We start from the raw sequence: 16,049 nt of genomic DNA on the forward strand, positions 1-16,049 counted from the left end.
TACACTCAGATAAAACTAACATGTAAATAACATATTACCTAGACCCATACGAAAATATCCCATTCCCAGTGGCACAGAAACCTAAATTCCTTTAAGGTTATTCACTGCCCCACTAAGTATGTCCCTTACTTTTCTGCCGATCAAAATTTCTTTCAAACTGGATTTTGTCTGAGGTGAGTTCAAATAGTTTCACAGTTCCATCCTCACAGCCAATCTATTAGTAAAAAAGAAGAAGATACAGAGAAAATAGACATTTTATAGAAATAAATATATTTCTTTATATTTATTACATTTCCCAAAAAAACTGCCATTCACTCTAAAAAAGAACAGCTTGTGAAAGGAAAAAAAAGTGCTGGTGCCAAGAAACTGATAGTGTGTTGCCTTCATATACTAGCCAGGAAGTATATGTTTTTTAATGTTACATTAAAAAACATAAGAGGTTTCCATATACCCCACTCCCCACCACCCTGTGCTCAAAGAATTTTTGAGAAACATCACAATCAAACCAAATCCCACAGGTTAACTTGCTGAGGGACTTCTCAGAACTTTTAATATATTAATGTTCACTGTGACCCTAAACAAAGATATAGCAAGCTGTTCTTCCGAAACCAATTTCATCAAAACAACACAATAAGACTAAATAGTCCCCATATTTCCCAATTACAAAGACAGTTTGGAAAACACTGAACAGAACTAAACCTCATAATTCATAAATGAATGAAACCAAGATCCAAAGCAAAAGCAGAAAGGATGCAATAAAATGAGGGATTTTTAATCCCTGATATCAACTCCAATCTTATAGTTCGGACTACTAAAATCCAGCTCATTTGGAGCCGCTACAGGCCACAGTATAATTTTAACCTCTGATGAACACAGAAAAAGAAAGTCTGAGTGGACATGAAAGAATTACCAATAGGTGTTTACTGACCAGAAGTTGAGAGCCACTGGGGCTGGCAGCCATGCTCCAAATGGGTCCTCCAAAGGCATCCATAGCATACTTGATGTTCAATGCCTGTAAATCATACTCAATAATCTCTCCATTGAGTCCAGCACTAAACAGCCGCTGTCCCTTTGCCCAACACAGAGCTTCTGTGGCCCGAGATTCATGACCTGGGAAAAACTAAAGAAGTACCATAACTGATCAGCTCACCATGAATTCATCAGTTACCAGAAAACTGAGTGGTCACAGGTAACATGGTAAAAATTAAAATACTTCCCTAAAAATAACTAGTGAGGCTTTCATGTTATCAGAGATGATGAGGTCCACTGACATCAAATTTTAAATTTATAAAGTTTTTTTTCTTTTACTAGGACTTATTCTGCAAAAACTTTTTAGCAGAATAAATTTTTTAAGTGCAGTTTGATGTTCTAAAAATTAACATGGCTAACTAGATTAAGTGATGTTTCACAGGTATACGTACATCAAAAGTTATCAATTTGTATACTTTATATACATGTATTTTATTGTGTCAATTATACTTTCAAAAGCTGCTAAAAAATGAAATATATTAATGTAGATCACTCCAGTTTTTCATTCAAGCCTCAGATTTCTAAATGGTTCCAAGTACCCAAAAAGTTTTCATACCTATCAATGCATTTTATCATTATACCTGCTTGACACAAAAAGGACTGAGAAAGTATAATTATTCCTATTTGAACTTGGAAAGGTCAAGGTACTTTAGCTTAAGTCACTTGCAAATGCACTGAAGTCAGCAGCATGAAAAGAACGCAGGTCTCCTTATTCCGAGCCCCCTATTCTTTTCATTCTAACAGATACCTAGTTATTTCTTGCCCTAAGTGATTTAGCACAGCCAAGCAATCTCAAATAGCAGAGAAAAAAAAATGGAGAAAGCAGTAAACTAAATTAATTAGTTTTGGGAAAAAAAAGAAATGAAAGCAAGAAGAAAATAAGGGATACTAGATAAGGAATGGTTGACTTAGTCATTCAACAAATACTAACTCAGCAGTTTGTACTAGGCACTTGCTAAGTGCTGGAATCATGAGCATCACTAAGAGGGTGCCGGTTCTCATACAATTTCAAGTTCAGTGGAGAAGATATAAAACAAATACACAAATTTTTAAATCACGGTTGTGACAACTGAAAGAAAAGTCATGGGATGCGATATGCATGTACCAATATGTTTTTCATACTACAGAATGTGTCCCAGTTGTGGTGGGTGATGACCAGCAAATTTTTTTCAATTACATAGAACAGAAAATACCAAGAGTTCACTGCACGTAAGGGGAAATATTTTCATAAAACTTTTGTTTCAGTTACTAATGTTTGCATATGTAAAATATATCATTGTGGCTGGTGGTCAAAAAGTTTGACAGTTGGTGTATCAGAGGGATCTAGCATAATCTTGGGGATGGGAGGGGGTGCTTCAGAAGAAGGCTTCCCTAGGTAAGTGGCACTTAAGCTGAAGCCTGAGGGCCAAAAGAGTTAATCAGGCAAGGAGGACTGAGGGGAATTATGTTCAAGATAGAAAGAGTCCCATGAGCAAAGGTTATCTAGGCTAGAAGCTCTCCACTCTATATCCTAGTATATCCTCTGGTCCAGTCTTTACTAGGCTTTTCTTCACATACACACCAGTATCCTCAGCCTTTACCCATGCATTCATTACTGGATGTAATAATACTTTTGAATGAAAAGCCCTCTACTCCACCACTACCTTCACATTCAATGATTCATTCAGTAAAAATCTACTGAGCACTTACTAAACTGTCCTTAACACTCATCTAGTGGGAGAGACAAACAAGTCATAAGGAATAGCGATCAATTCACAAGTCCTCTTTAGCCTTTCTTATTCTCTCTCCAACTATTCTTTTTGAGCACCCCCAGTGCCCAACCACCATGTCCTCCCCAGCTACAAAGACCCACTGGACTCCCTTGTCTCTATTCTCTTTCCTTTCCTATCCCACAGGTTGAAGGCCTTTTCTAAAACAAAAATCTGGTTATTTCACTTCCCAGAGCTCCCCACAGCTTGCATAACAGTTTGAGCTCTTTAACATGTTAAACAAGATCTTAACATTTATCTGGGCCCCACTCTGGCCTCATCTCTCATAACTATGTTCCTCAAATCGTCCTGCCTTTTCAGGCCATCTCCAGGTCTTTGTACATGCTGCTCACTCTGTTTTAACATCTTCCTTAATTAACATCTACTAGTTCTGTGGAGATCACCTCTTCCCAGGTTTCCTAAACCTACCTACTCTGAGTTAGGCACCTCCCCACTAAGTTACTTTTTCATAGCACTTAATACACTATTCTGAAACTGTATATTCATTCCCCCTCACCCCCACCCCCCACTGGACTTTGAGCTTCCTGAAGGTAGGGCCTCTGACACTTACCTAGTATCTGTCCCTCATTCATTTAGAAACATTTACAGAGTGCCTAAATTCCAAATCCAGGCTCCTGGGCACTGGTGCATTTGTTTATACATTCATCCATTTATACCATGGAGCCTAACACGTATTACGCATTCAATAAATTTAAGTTGATTTACATGCTGTTCCTTTGGGAAAAAAATGCTGCTGTTACATACCTTCAGATACAATCAAAGGGTATTGCACATTGGTTTACATTCTCTCAGAAAAATGAACTATAGGAATCTGTCTTCCTGCCATCAACAAAACACCAAAAAGTTTGATATTAAAATGCCTCATCAGTTTTATGAATTGACAAGGAAATGGGCATCAACAACCAGCAGGAAATGCTGTTTTACTAAAGATGCAAAGGTGTTGAGACTGATCAAAAGCAATGGTCTGGAAAATTTCCTTTCTTGTACCAAAAAGATCTAGCAAAACTCAGTTTCCAAACGACAGGCTGTGAAATGCCACAATTCCTAAGTAGAGGCTTTCTAATCAATACTTACTAATCAAAACTCTGAGCTTTTCTTCTCAGTCAGAGAAGAGATCTCACATTTGTTGTATAAATTATGTAGTTCTAAACAACTGCAGAAGGAACAGGGAGAGTTGCTTTCTTTTGCTCCCTTTGAATGTAAAAGACATACAATTTTTTAAAGTAGACTTGACTTGAGAAGAAAATTAACATCAGAGAGCTACCAAATGACTTACTTTCTCCTGAAAGTAGTTTGCTGACAAGTTATAAATTTCCACAGTGCCATCTGTTCGTGAAACAGCCAATCTGTTTGACTGGTTATTGTAAGCCACACAGCGGATTCCTGGTGGGACATAATTAAAGAAACGTACTCGATGGACTCTAAATTCACCCATTCCTGTGGGGAGAAAATAAAGTCATTAATGTTCAACTTTAACTGTGGTATGTCTCATGTATTGTTTTTTATTACCACTGTTCTGGATAGAAGACTCAAATTATACCACATTGAAGTTCTTTTCTAAATATCTAACTAACCATACTTCCATACCCCACACAAGAATCTATCAGACAATCTCCAGGAGCTGAGGAACAATAAGGATACTTGAGCATCACTCAGACTCCTAACAATCCTGACAACTGCCTCAAGGAAGAGGTCCAGGAAATAGCGGTGAGACTCTACGGAGTTTCATCTTAGAACAAAAAAAAAAAAAAAACAAAAACATAAGCTCCTTCTCTGAGAGCATGCAGCTAAATAAAGGGAGAGATGTAGATTAACCAGAAACTCTTAGGGGCAGAAACGAGGTACTCCCTTCAGTTTTGTGTGAGAGGTTTGTTTGGGAAGGTAGAGGAATGCAGACACTGCCACAGCTCTCAAGGAAGAATGACAGGTTGGAGCGCAGCTTCCAACCACCACTTCTGGCCACGTGAAGACAGAGCAGGCAAGAAAAACTGACAGTTACAATCGTGCAAAACTCCTGCATCAAACTCGAGTTAATGGTTTAAAATACGGGATTATGGGTGCTACTCAACAGTTCCAGAATTCTAATCTCTGTGGGAGTGAGGGGCACTCTGGGAATCTGCATCTTAGCAAGCACCTCTCCCTAACTCTATTGCAGGCTAATAAAAACCACAGACCCAAACTAAAGTAGAAAGGGGGGGGGGGGGGGAAGCGAAAGGGGAAGACAGAATCGAGAACTCTTCAGGAGGAGAAAACGGAAACGACTAGACTCGGTAACTTATTCTTGCTGCCTTGTATCAGCTACTCTCACTCCCCGAAAACACACACGCCGCGAGGATAGCAGTCGGGACTGATTCGCCAAGCTCTCGCCTCTCAAGATTCGGAAGCCGCCCGCACAGCAGGCGCCTTCGGCCCAGCACCCGCCCCCTCCTCCCCCCAGCTAGGTGGGCGTCGCAAGTGTGCGCAAGGTCTTCGCCCCCTTGCCTCTCTGGAGGTTCTGAGGAGTAGCCCCCGCCCAGCCTTGGGCAAGACCCAGCGAGCTCCGCAAAGCGTCAACCTAAAGCGGGGTACACTCCTCAAGGCCCCCGCTCTCACACTCTGCTTCCCACGCCCCTTCCCCAACTCACCCGCGGCCCCGCGCCGGCTTCTCTCCGCCCCGGCCCCACGTGCGCGCGCGCTGGCCTGTTCTGCCCCGGAAGTGCTCGCGGCGCGAGGCCGGAAGTGCGCAGGCAGTGCTCGCGGCGGCGGCGACGGCGGCGGGAGGTTCGGTTGTTGCCCGTTGGCCGCGCGGCGCCGCGCTCGGCGGCCGCCATTGCAGGTCAGGCCGCGGGCGGGGGTGCGGGAGGCCTTGGGGAGCGAGGGCCGAGCCGAGAATGGGGGCGAGGGCGCGAGGGAGTGGGGAGCTAGGGACCTGGGGCCGGGCGGGGCGCGCGGCTGTGAGAGAAGAATGGCGAGCGGAGGGGCGGGGAGCGGAGGGGCGGGGGATGGGCGGCTGGGAAGGGGGAGGAAGCGGGGAGGGCCGCGCAGAGGTGGGGGCGAACGCAGAGGGGCTCCGCGGGTAGGAGGGCAGGGAATTGTGGGGGAAGGGAAGCGTGTGGAGTCTGAAGGCGGAGGGAAGGAAGCGAGCGAGCTGGGCGGAGCGGGAGAAGGGCGGAAAGGGTGGCCGAGCTCGGGCGGAGAACGGAGAAGGGGGCGGCGCGGGCCGGAACCTCGAGGTATGTGCGGGAAGGGGCTCTTCCCTTGGTGGGGAGGGAACCCAGAGCGCGAGGCTTGCGAGAGCTGGGTAGAAAGCTAAGTAGTGGGAATAGCAGAAAGGGAATTTCGTAGGGGTGGGGTATAGAACTGTGAGGTTTGTTCGAGGGGACATTTTAAATCATGGGGGGAGGCTAGCTGGGAGAATTTGGAGGGGTTGGGGGGAAGAGACAGCCTGGAGCGTGATCCCAGGGTTTTTTTGTGTGGGCGGAGTCAGAGATGCGCCAAGAGTGGGTTGGGGTCCTGGAGGAGCGAAGTACTTCGAAATTAAGGGGCGGGGGGGCGGAGGAAGAACGTTTAAAGAGAAATCTTTGGGAGGAGGGCGAGCGGTTTGGAAGGCCAGTCCAGAGCGGGGTGGAGAAGAAGGTGGTTTAAAGAATAGTTTCCTTGGGATCTTAAAGAGAGTTGAACAGTTTGGAAAGCGGTTTCAGCGAACGTCTGGGGATAATTTGGAAGGGATTCAAAAGGGGAAAAAAGGATAGAGATGTCCCAGAAAATGGGCGGGACTAGAAATAGGAGGAAGTGTTCGTAGCTCATTCTGAGGGGTTGGGAGGGGGTCAGGGGAGAGGGAGAAGTTGGGGGCCTGTGGGAGAAGAATCCAGGATAGAGGGAGACCCCAAGCAGGGCTAGAAAGGAGGGGGCTTTCAGAAAGAAAGGGCGCCATAGCAGTAAAAGGAGGAAGGGGTTGAGATGGGAGCTGCAGAGTAGCAGAAGGAGGAGAAAACTGGAGTAACTCAGACCGACTGAAGCCATCTTTTCCACCCATTGTCTACAAATACCAGTAACTGATTCCCTCCAACATGGGAATCTTAAAATGTGATGGGAAAGTACCACGTGCGTGTATGCATAGTATCACACAAGTTTTTGAACACACTCTTCACTAATGAAAAGTTTGGAAGCATCCAGTTCCACCTACCCTCCATACCCCCTTTTTGGAGGGGAGCAAGCTTCTCAGAAACAGGATTCTAGAACTTAATGACATAAGCCTGTCAAAAGACAAGCTCCCCTTTGAAACTTAGACCATCCCCTTCAGTCACAAAACCACAATAACACTGCTAATAAAAATCTGCATTTGTTGTTTGTAAAACTTGCTGAATTGTTCATTTGTTGGAAAGGCACATAGAGAAATACTCATCATATTTAGAGAAATGATCTTCCAGAAAACCCCTAAAACAGTCTGGTGTGTCCTGATTGCCATGTTTAAATAGTTTTCCTGTTATCTAAAGTTGAGTTTGTTCTGACAACCTAATTTTACAGGATGTTTTACTCCATTATGAACATCATCGTTAATAATTAACACAGTGTAGTATCAAGACATCGTATTGGTTGGGTACTAAGAAAATGCCACATTTCTCTGGGTAATGATAGCTTGACTTTGAAGTCTTACCCATGTGTTAGTTACTGTACATTCATTATTTCATTCTCAAAACAGCCCTTTTAGATAGGTTCTTTTTTATACCCAATTTATTGATGGGGAAATTGAAACTTCTTAAGATTAAGTTACCCGTATCACATAGAGTGACATTAGTAATCTTTTACAATTTAACAATTCAGAGACGTCTTAGAAGATAAGCATCTTAAATTTGGGTGAAGATTAAATTGAGCCCATGACAAAGGCACCCTCTAGTCTCTTGGCTTATTTTTCCTTACAGTAAGGCAAAGAGGTTTAGGGTGAAGTTTTAAATCCTGGAGGCTACATCAGATTTTAGAGGTTTAAAAAAAACTGGATATCATCAATTAGATATGATAAAAAATTGTTTTTACCTACCCCATAGATGTAACAGGTACTTTGGTGGCAAATTACAAAATCTTCCCCAAAGTTTACTTAGTTGCCATCTTGTAAGAGCAGAGGTGAGAATGAGGCTAACATTTGTAAAGCAACCAGAATTTCTCATACAGTAGTACTATATGAACGGGCCTGTTTATCAAGACTAAGAGATGCTGTGTTATGGAGGGATTAAGGTTCACATCTGTCTCTGCCACTTACTAGCTGTTGATCTTGAACTAGTTATCTTTAGCTTATGTAAGTGTATTTACTCATCTGTAAAATGGGAGTGATAAAACTGCCCACCTTATAGAATTTTTGTCAGGATGAAATGAGACAGCCCAGGTAAGTGCTCAAAAATTTTTAGCTTTGTGAGAAATAAGCTTTTTGTATTGATATATTATCCTTTCATAAATATAATGCTCTGGAGTTATTTTCCTTCTTAGGAAATCATGAGGTAGCACTTAGATTTTATTTTTTTATTTTTTTTAGGTTCTCCATATAATTCTAGTAGTTATTTACTAATTACAAAATAGACATAGAAAGAAGCCAGATGGCCATTAAATAAAGTGCACCCCTCATTGGTCTGATTCAGGCCAAACCTTTCAGATTTTGGTTAGGGTTCCTGTGGATATGGATTGGTTCTGAGAATACTAGTTCCTTTGCTGCTCTATGGTTGGTACAGGGGTCTTTAAGTTGTTGAGATCTGTGCCCTGAGAAGCAGCAATGTCTTGACTTTATCCAGGACCTCCATACTACCTCCACATCTTAAGAATAGGGATGACCTAGGGCAAATTTAGGCAAGTAACATTTCTAGAAATTTTGAAGCCCCAAAAAAGACTTTGTGTGTGGGGTGGGGATTAAAATTTATGAAGTACATTTTTAAAAGTTTCCTTTACAGATCTAAAGTCGTTTCACTAATTTAGGAATATAGAATGTATGTATTGTTGAGTTCATTTAGCTTTGAAGGCCCAGAAAAATTGAGAAGAAAACTTCTCCCCCCACTTGTGACATTGAGGGAGGACAGAATAATTCACTATAGAGGAAAAGGAGTTTGGATTTCTCCACACCTTCCCATCTCTCCAAGGCCACACTCTAGTTGTGACCTGTGAGACTGATACCACTCTGAATTATGAATTTAAACATCTTTTTAGAAAGCTACATGGGCAAATTTTTCCAGGCTTTCCAGTTACATTGTAAGTCTAGATTTAGTTTCTTAACCAAAGACAAGTTAGATGGTCCAAACCAAATCTGGGATTGAATTCAAGGCTTTTAAGAGAGGTGCTGGGAAAACTCTCCCATTGACTCCTAAAATTTTTAGTTTCGTTATCTAATACAGTATATTCATTAAGCTATCAAGCTGTGCCTTCAGATGTTGCTCTTGATAGAAGTGTAATTTCTACACAAGCCAAATCTTAGAGCAAACTCCCAGAAATTGCTCTAGTTGTCTTAAGTGTTGCTTGGAATAAGTGACTTGAGACTGAAGATTTTTTTTTTTCCCTATCTTTTTCTATGCTTTTTGCTTACTCTCAAGGGGCTAGGGAAAGATTAGGTTGCTTGTTCCTATCCTCTCTAATCAACTCCACACTAAGTGAAATAGATATACCCTGCTACCTCCATCAGGTGTGTCTTTGGTGAAGTACCCAGATACACCTACCTACTCTGCCCCTAAGAACTATTGCTTAGAGCAGTAATCTCAAGGAGCAAGAAAAGGAATAAAATAACTCAGGTATTACAGGGTATTTGAAGGCGCTAAAGTAGAAGTTTTAAATCCATAAAAGGGATGCCTTCCCCAACATTTCTTACTACCCTGGTAAATAATATGCTCATTTACGTAATTGTAGCCAGTTCAGCTGACAGGTTCCTATAAGCTAGACTCCTGTCTATAAGCTGGGCTTGAACTTCGTTTGTGTACACACCTGCAGCTTCCCAATGAGTCAGCACAAAAGTTTTTGCAAGCCTGACTCGGTACAGCAGCAGAATGATGAGACTGTGGACCACAGAATCCTTATTTTCAGAAGCGTCACTAGATGTCTGCCTGTGTCAATGGATGTATCCAGGGAGGGCCTGCTACATAAATGAGTAAAGATAGGTGCTTGTTGAAGCACCAGGGATTGGTGTACAAGTACAGCTACTCTGGACTAACTACCAGGCATTAGTTTTCCTTTGCCCATTTAGGCCACTGTTTTAAATTCCTTTTCTACTAACATGAGACTCTCCAGAAAATGGGGAATACACTGAAAATTAGGCTGCATTCCTTTTTCCAAAATCACACATGCCTGCCTTAAGCATGTGGTCAGAGGACTCAGATTGTTTTGGTTGTCAGGAAGTAGGCTCTTACCTTCTTCCCTGGTTTTGTTCTGATTCCAGAGAGCAAAGTGTTACCTCCTAGCTCATTAATTTTAAAAATCCCTTAATCTTCCTATGACATGTTGAGGAGATGTTTGCATACATGTTTGTGAACAGCTTGTTGCTTCTCTAAAACCACCTGTATTTTAGTATAACTTACATCCATCAAGGAAAATAAACTGCATCATCAGTCATCAAAAGCCCTTAATTATACAGGAACCCCTTCTCAGTCTGTTTGCATTTATTGACATTGAGAGACTTCACAACTTTTCAGTTTCGAGTTATTGAGCCTTTTTTGATTCATGGCTAATATGTATCCACCGTTCTCTAAGCTATGGTCTTACTATGCTATGGAAATGCTGGTTTGTTTCTCCAACCCTCGGGACGAGGAGGGGGAAAGCTGTTCATCTGAATAGAGCTTACTGTCTGGAAAACATTTCTGTGTATGTTATATTTGGTCTTCGTAATAGGTTAATGAGTCAGATAAGCTAGGCAGCAGACTTTATTATAGTCATTAACTAACTTGTGCACAATCCCATGTGTAGTAAAGAGTTACATACTTCCAGGCTGGAAATTGGATTTAGGCCTTCTGGTTCTAAATTGTTCTTTCTCCATCAGGGAAACTTAAAAGAGGATTTTAGAAGTGCTTTAGGTTATTCTGTTGACAGTAATGGTAGGGCTTCCTTATATGTCAGAAGATCTTCCCTTTTCTCAGATAGAACAAAAACCTGTCCCTTTTGAAGGTCTGGCTTATTTGAGAATGCCCTCTTGATTCTCCAGTGCCTTTCTGACTGCCTCTTCCGTGTATCCACTGCCTGCCTGCTGCCTTGATTTCTTTTCATTTTCACTGACACCTGATTTTCTCCTTTGAAGAGAAAGTATGGGGCGGTGATAATATTGTAGATAAAAGTCAGATGGCCTCAGTTCTCCTGGTCTACCACATTACATATACACTGGGTGACCTTAAGCAAGTGACTTAATCTCTATACCTCAGTAAGCCTCACCTGCAAAACAGGGATAATTACAGATCTCACAGAGTTGTCACAGTAATTGATTGAGATACTACCCACATATATGCAAACGTCTAATACATAATTTAAAAAATCAATGTGTTAGATTATATTTGAATTTGAAGTCCAGTGAGTTGACTAACCTCATGTTCTCAAATCTGGTGCTCTAGAAGTACTAGATCCACTATCCTATAAGGCTGCTTGCAGTATGCTTTTCCTTGGAGTTCCAGAATGAACATTAACATAGCAATAAAGAAATCTCTTTTGTAATCAGGTGTTACTAAACTTGAGCACAATGACAATACCTATTAGCTTTCCATATTATAGTTAATAAAATGCTGGACTAATAATCTTTCCACTAAAGTCCATATATACATTGGGAGGACTTAGCCAGATGCTGCAGTTTAGGGCCCCCCAGACCCCCAGGTGACTCTGTCCTTCCCAGAAAGCAAGTGAAAAACCATTTGTTTCAGGCAAAAATATCCCATTTTTAATTCGTTTGTATGGAGTACTCCAAACTTGCCACCAGGTGGTGCTGGCATATAAAGTGAAAATTATGTGAGTGTCAGGATCTTTTAGTATTTAAGTAGGGAAATGGTCAAAGCATGGCATCAGAAGGCAGGTTATCATTCACTAAAGTTGTTGAACTATCTTGGCCTTATTTCTAGTTAAAGGAGGCCCTTTGAACCTTTAAACATAAGGTAACCGAAGGGTAGACTTCAAGTTTATATCACGTCACTAAAATACATGGTAAAATCCAAAGGAATTCACTAGTTTTTCAGAAATATGTGAAGTAGAAAATAGAATATCTTTGAGAAAGGCAAGATAGTATATAGTAATCAGAACTGTGGCCTCTGTAATAGATGTTTTGCGTTCAAATTCTGGCTTTTTGATTTAGCAGCTACATGACCTTGAACACAACTGTGGTATCTATTAACTTTCCATATAGTAGTTGACTGTTAGTGATCTTGAGCAACTTTACATGTACAATATCAGTAACAAAATTGACACGTTACGGTTTTGTTAGCAGAATAAAGTGTGAGAATGTGTTTGAAACATTTAGAAAAAGTACCTTGTACACAGTAAGTGATAAGTTCGCTATCATTATTATTTTTGTCCAATCTTTTTTTTCCTCTCTCTCTCTACAGCTTAACTTCAGTTGATTTTTAAAGACGGAAAGCTCATGGTGCAAATTATTATTTCCAGGTGAGTACGTTTTGAGACTTTTACATTTAGCTTGAATGATTAAGGCTAACAGGTTTGATTGACATTTTTCTGAAAGAATCAGGGTCCTTAGGTGCATCTTGCACAAGTCTTTGCGTTTCAAACTCTAGTTCAGTGCCTGGCACTGCCCAGTTTCCCAAAAACTTATGCTCAACAAGGAGTTTCTTTGGGCTTTGAACAGTGGTGTAGGACACTATTCATCCTTCACCCTTCAAAAATATTGTAACCGCCAGCCCTTTGCTTGCAGTGCTGGGGCTGGAGGCCTGGCAGAATGGGTGCTGATGGAGCTACAGGGGGAGATCGAGGCTCGCTACAGCACCGGATTAGCTGGAAACCTCCTGGGAGACCTACATTACACCACTGAGGTGAGGGGGCTTTTTTTCCCTGATTAATGCCTCAAGAAAGCAAGCTACACCAAGGTGGTGCTCCCAGAACCCAGAGTGAGGACTGGCCTCAGGTTTGTTATTCAGGGTCTAGTTAATCTGCTAAAATCTCTGCTTAATCTCTTCCCCTCACCTCTGCAGAAGCAGGGAAATTTACTTTGGGGGAATCTAGAAGGGTCTCATTTCCAGAAGTGGAAATTTCCTGTGTGAGACTAGAAAGTAAAAAAGACGAGGGTGGGTTGACAAGTGTGGCTGCTCAGTAATGGTAGTGTCAGACCGGAAAATGGAGGTGCCAGTGTTGCCTGCCAAAAGCAGCATTAGAAGGTGCCTGAGTGTTTTCACCTTGCTTTGAACCTCAGGCATGTCGTTTTTGTTCTGTCAAAGGGAATCCCTGTGCTGATCGTGGGGCATCATATCCTGTATGGGAAAATCATCCACCTGGAGAAACCTTTTGCTGTTCTTGTCAAACACACTCCTGGGGAGCAGGACTGTGATGAGCTTGGCCACAAGACTGGCACCCGGTACCTGGTGACAGCACTCATCAAAAACAAGATCCTTTTCAAAACTCGCCCCAAGCCCATTATCACCAACATCCCCAAGAAAGTATGAAAGAACCCCGGATTTTCCCTAGAGAGCGACCGACTCCTTGGACTCGTGCTCCGCTGCCACCCCGAGGACGACTCGACAATTCCCTAGGACCACAGGGTGGTCCCATGCTAAACACAGGTCACCCACTGGGTGTGAACTCAGATCCCTTCCTTATGGCAGCTGGTTCTCTTGGTGGAAATCTGTCTTCATTTCCAAGGAAGCCATCTCCTTTTCCAACTCCGTCAGGCTCACTGGCTTCAAATCCGGCACCTTTCCCTGCTGGTGCTCGTGACCCAAGCATGCCTTCTTTTCCAAGAGGGATGAATCCTACTGGCACAGGCGCAGTTTCTTTCCCAAGGCCAGGTGGCCTGTTGGGGTCAGGCCCAGCTCTTAATCCTAGAGCAGGGGCTCTTCCAGGACCTCTGTCTAACCCAAGGTTAGGGGGTCTTCCAGGCCCAGGCCCCATGTCTAACCCAAGGGCAAGTGGTCTCCTAGGAGCAGGTCCTGACCCCAGAAGTGGTGGCCCCATGGGCCCTGGATCAGGACCTAATGTGAGAGGAGGTGTCCTCTTGACTTCTGGGAATGGTCCTCCCAATCCTAGGCCAGGTGGTCTGGGCCCTGGACCAAGTCCCAATCTGAGATCTGGCTTCTTAGGTTCAGGCCCTGCCCCCAGGTCAGGTATATTTCCAGGCCCAGGCCTTGGGCCCAACCCAAGGGCAAGTGGTCTGGGCCCAGGCCTTGGGCCCAATCCACGGTCAGGTGGCCTGGGCCCAGGCCCTAATATGGATGCCAGAGCAGGTGGCCTCTTGGGCACAGGCTCTGGCCTTAACTTAAGAATGGCTGGACCGCAAGGCTTAGATCTTGCCCCCATTCTAAGAGCTGCAGGTCTTTTAGGAGCAAACTCTGCTTCTTTCTCACAGGCTTCTGGAAACATGGGCTCAAGCCCATCTTCCATGGCAAGAGGACCTGGCCCCATGGGCCCAAACTCGGGTCCTGGCTCTCGGGGAATTGGCCTTCCAGGGCCAAATACATCTCCAATGTCAAGGGTTCCTGGGTCAATGGGCCCAAATTCAGCTCACTTCTCAAGGCCAGCAGGCCCCTTGGGGGTAAATGCCAGTCCCTTTCCAAGGGGGACAGGTTCAGGAGCACTGAACCCAACTGCCTATTCTCAGTCTTCTGGCTCATTGGCTTCAAACCCAGCTACCTTCCAAAGGTCTGCTGGCCTCCAGGGCCCAAGTCCAGCAATATTCCCAAGAGCCTCTGGGCCACTAGGCCCCAATTCAGCTAACTTCCCAAGGGCCACTGGCCTGCAGGGTCCAAGTTCAGCTCCTTTCCCAAGGTCTGCTGGCCCATTAGGCCCTGGACAAGTTGCTTTCCCTAGAGGGTCAGCTTCTGGGCCCTTGGGCTCTTCTACAGCAGGCCCTATGGGTATCAATCCAGCTCCGTTTGCAAGGCCAAGTGGGACCCTGGGTCTAAACCCAGCTTCCTATCCGAGGATGAATGGTCCTGCAGGCAAAAATTTAGTCCCATTTTCTAGAGTGGGGAGTCTCCCTGGTGCAAACCCAGCTGCTTTCCCCAGACCAGGGGGTCCAATGGCTGCAATGTACCCAAATGGAATGTTACCCCCTTAAACACCATTATCCCTCCAGAACCACTGTGGTTTCCAGGCACTGTGGTTCTGAGTAGGGGCTGCCCTTTAGGGTAGATACAGAGCTGTGGTCTGAAGTACCTAGCTGGGGCTCAAGTTCAAAGGAGTCATCTTTTTCCTCTGCTTATTTCTTGACTGAAGGTGAAATGTAATTTGTGGGACATAGACTGTGGCAGGTGGGAATGATCCTGGCCTTGAGAAAATGGATCTCCAGCCTTCCAGAAGCCTGCTGTGCTTTCGTCCCATAGCTTTCTGCCCCTTGTTTACTAGTTTCTTGAATTGTTCTTGTGGACTTTTCCTCAGGGATACATTGGCCTGCGGATCCCAATTTACATGTATTCCCCTGCTCACCACTGGAGAATCAACTCACTGCTCTTTAGAAATGTTGCATTGGTGGACGGACCATGCTTCAATAGCTCTGACCTGGGCAGCTTGGACCTGGTCATCCTCTACTGCCATACCTTTCCCTGAGGGCTTGAACACAGAACAGGGAGATGGGCAACCACTTCAAAGACCCACCAGATACAGTTTCTGCTTGACTGACTGGGCCTGAGGCTCTCCTCTTGGAACTTAGAGGCGGCCAGACTTAAAGCTCATCCAACTCCCTTTCCACTGGTACTCCCAATCAAAGAACCTCAAAATTTAAACTGATGTGGATGGGAATTGGGGTGGGGGTGGGGGTGGGGGGACAAAGGAAGAAATCACTGTGCTTTGTTCAGCCTGATATGAAAGTATGGTTGCTGTTTTTCCTGCATTGTATCTTTTCTTACTGTTTCTTTAATAAATGGGACGAGAGGGCTGCTGATGTCACTCCATTTTTGTTACCTGCCCCACAGAGCAGGAAGTTTACCCATTGCTTTTAATTGTTTCAGCTTGGCCACAGTCCTACATTATCTGCCAGATAAAATGCTTTCACTTACAGAGGAAGCAAGCTGTGGTTTAGCCTTAGCTAGGATTCACTTATCTGCCAATTATTTTGTCAAAGATCGTGCCCCCACCTCCCCCCAGTAAAAGCTACCAAAAGGTGGGCTACCA

The 16,049-nt window shown here is 43.8% G+C and overlaps 3 protein-coding genes across 4 annotated transcripts in view; 2 read left to right on the top strand and 1 right to left on the bottom strand.

Moving 5' to 3' along the window:
• Positions 1–5,524, bottom strand: part of UTP4 (UTP4 small subunit processome component) — a 61,327-nt gene extending 55,803 nt beyond the window's left edge. The window contains exons 1-4 of the mRNA XM_004468124.4: positions 5,423–5,524; positions 4,075–4,235; positions 929–1,120; positions 130–214 (exon numbers count right to left, since the gene is read on the bottom strand). Of these exons, the coding sequence (XP_004468181.1) occupies positions 130–214; positions 929–1,120; positions 4,075–4,233 (436 nt within the window). The 5' untranslated portion in view covers positions 4,234–4,235; positions 5,423–5,524. The remainder of the gene's footprint in view (positions 1–129; positions 215–928; positions 1,121–4,074; positions 4,236–5,422) is intronic.
• On the top strand, positions 5,490–15,814 carry CHTF8 (chromosome transmission fidelity factor 8). 2 transcript variants are annotated; one of them, XM_004468123.5, is made up of 4 exons: positions 5,490–5,613; positions 12,320–12,377; positions 12,643–12,760; positions 13,163–15,814. In XM_004468123.5, the coding sequence occupies exons 2-4, from the start codon at positions 12,355–12,357 to the stop codon at positions 13,385–13,387; spliced, it is 366 nt and encodes a 121-aa protein (XP_004468180.1). In that variant the 5' UTR covers positions 5,490–5,613; positions 12,320–12,354; the 3' UTR covers positions 13,388–15,814. The 2 variants fall into 2 exon arrangements, with proteins under 2 accessions (XP_004468180.1, XP_023447383.1); XM_023591615.3 differs by lacking the exon at positions 5,490–5,613 and adding an exon at positions 5,837–6,010.
• DERPC (DERPC proline and glycine rich nuclear protein) lies at positions 13,384–14,997 on the top strand. Its single transcript, XM_023591614.3, has one exon. It carries the CDS (start codon positions 13,384–13,386, stop codon positions 14,995–14,997), a length of 1,614 nt encoding a protein of 537 aa, XP_023447382.2.
• Positions 15,815–16,049: the final 235 nt, after the last annotated feature.

Source organism: Dasypus novemcinctus, chromosome 18 (assembly GCF_030445035.2).
Source record: "Dasypus novemcinctus isolate mDasNov1 chromosome 18, mDasNov1.1.hap2, whole genome shotgun sequence".
Classification (NCBI taxonomy): Eukaryota; Metazoa; Chordata; class Mammalia; order Cingulata; family Dasypodidae; genus Dasypus; species Dasypus novemcinctus.

Excerpts from the sequence above, each read along its gene's own strand:
- CHTF8 (XM_004468123.5), top strand. The coding sequence starts at position 12,355 with ATGGTGCAAATTATTATTTCCAG. Across the intron at positions 12,378-12,642 it reads GTGCAAATTATTATTTCCAG|TGCTGGGGCTGGAGGCCTGG; the intron begins GTGAGTACGTTT and ends CTTTGCTTGCAG. Across the intron at positions 12,761-13,162 it reads ACCTACATTACACCACTGAG|GGAATCCCTGTGCTGATCGT; the intron begins GTGAGGGGGCTT and ends GTTCTGTCAAAG.
- DERPC (XM_023591614.3), top strand. The coding sequence starts at position 13,384 with ATGAAAGAACCCCGGATTTTCCCTAGAGAGCGACCGACTCCTTGGACT.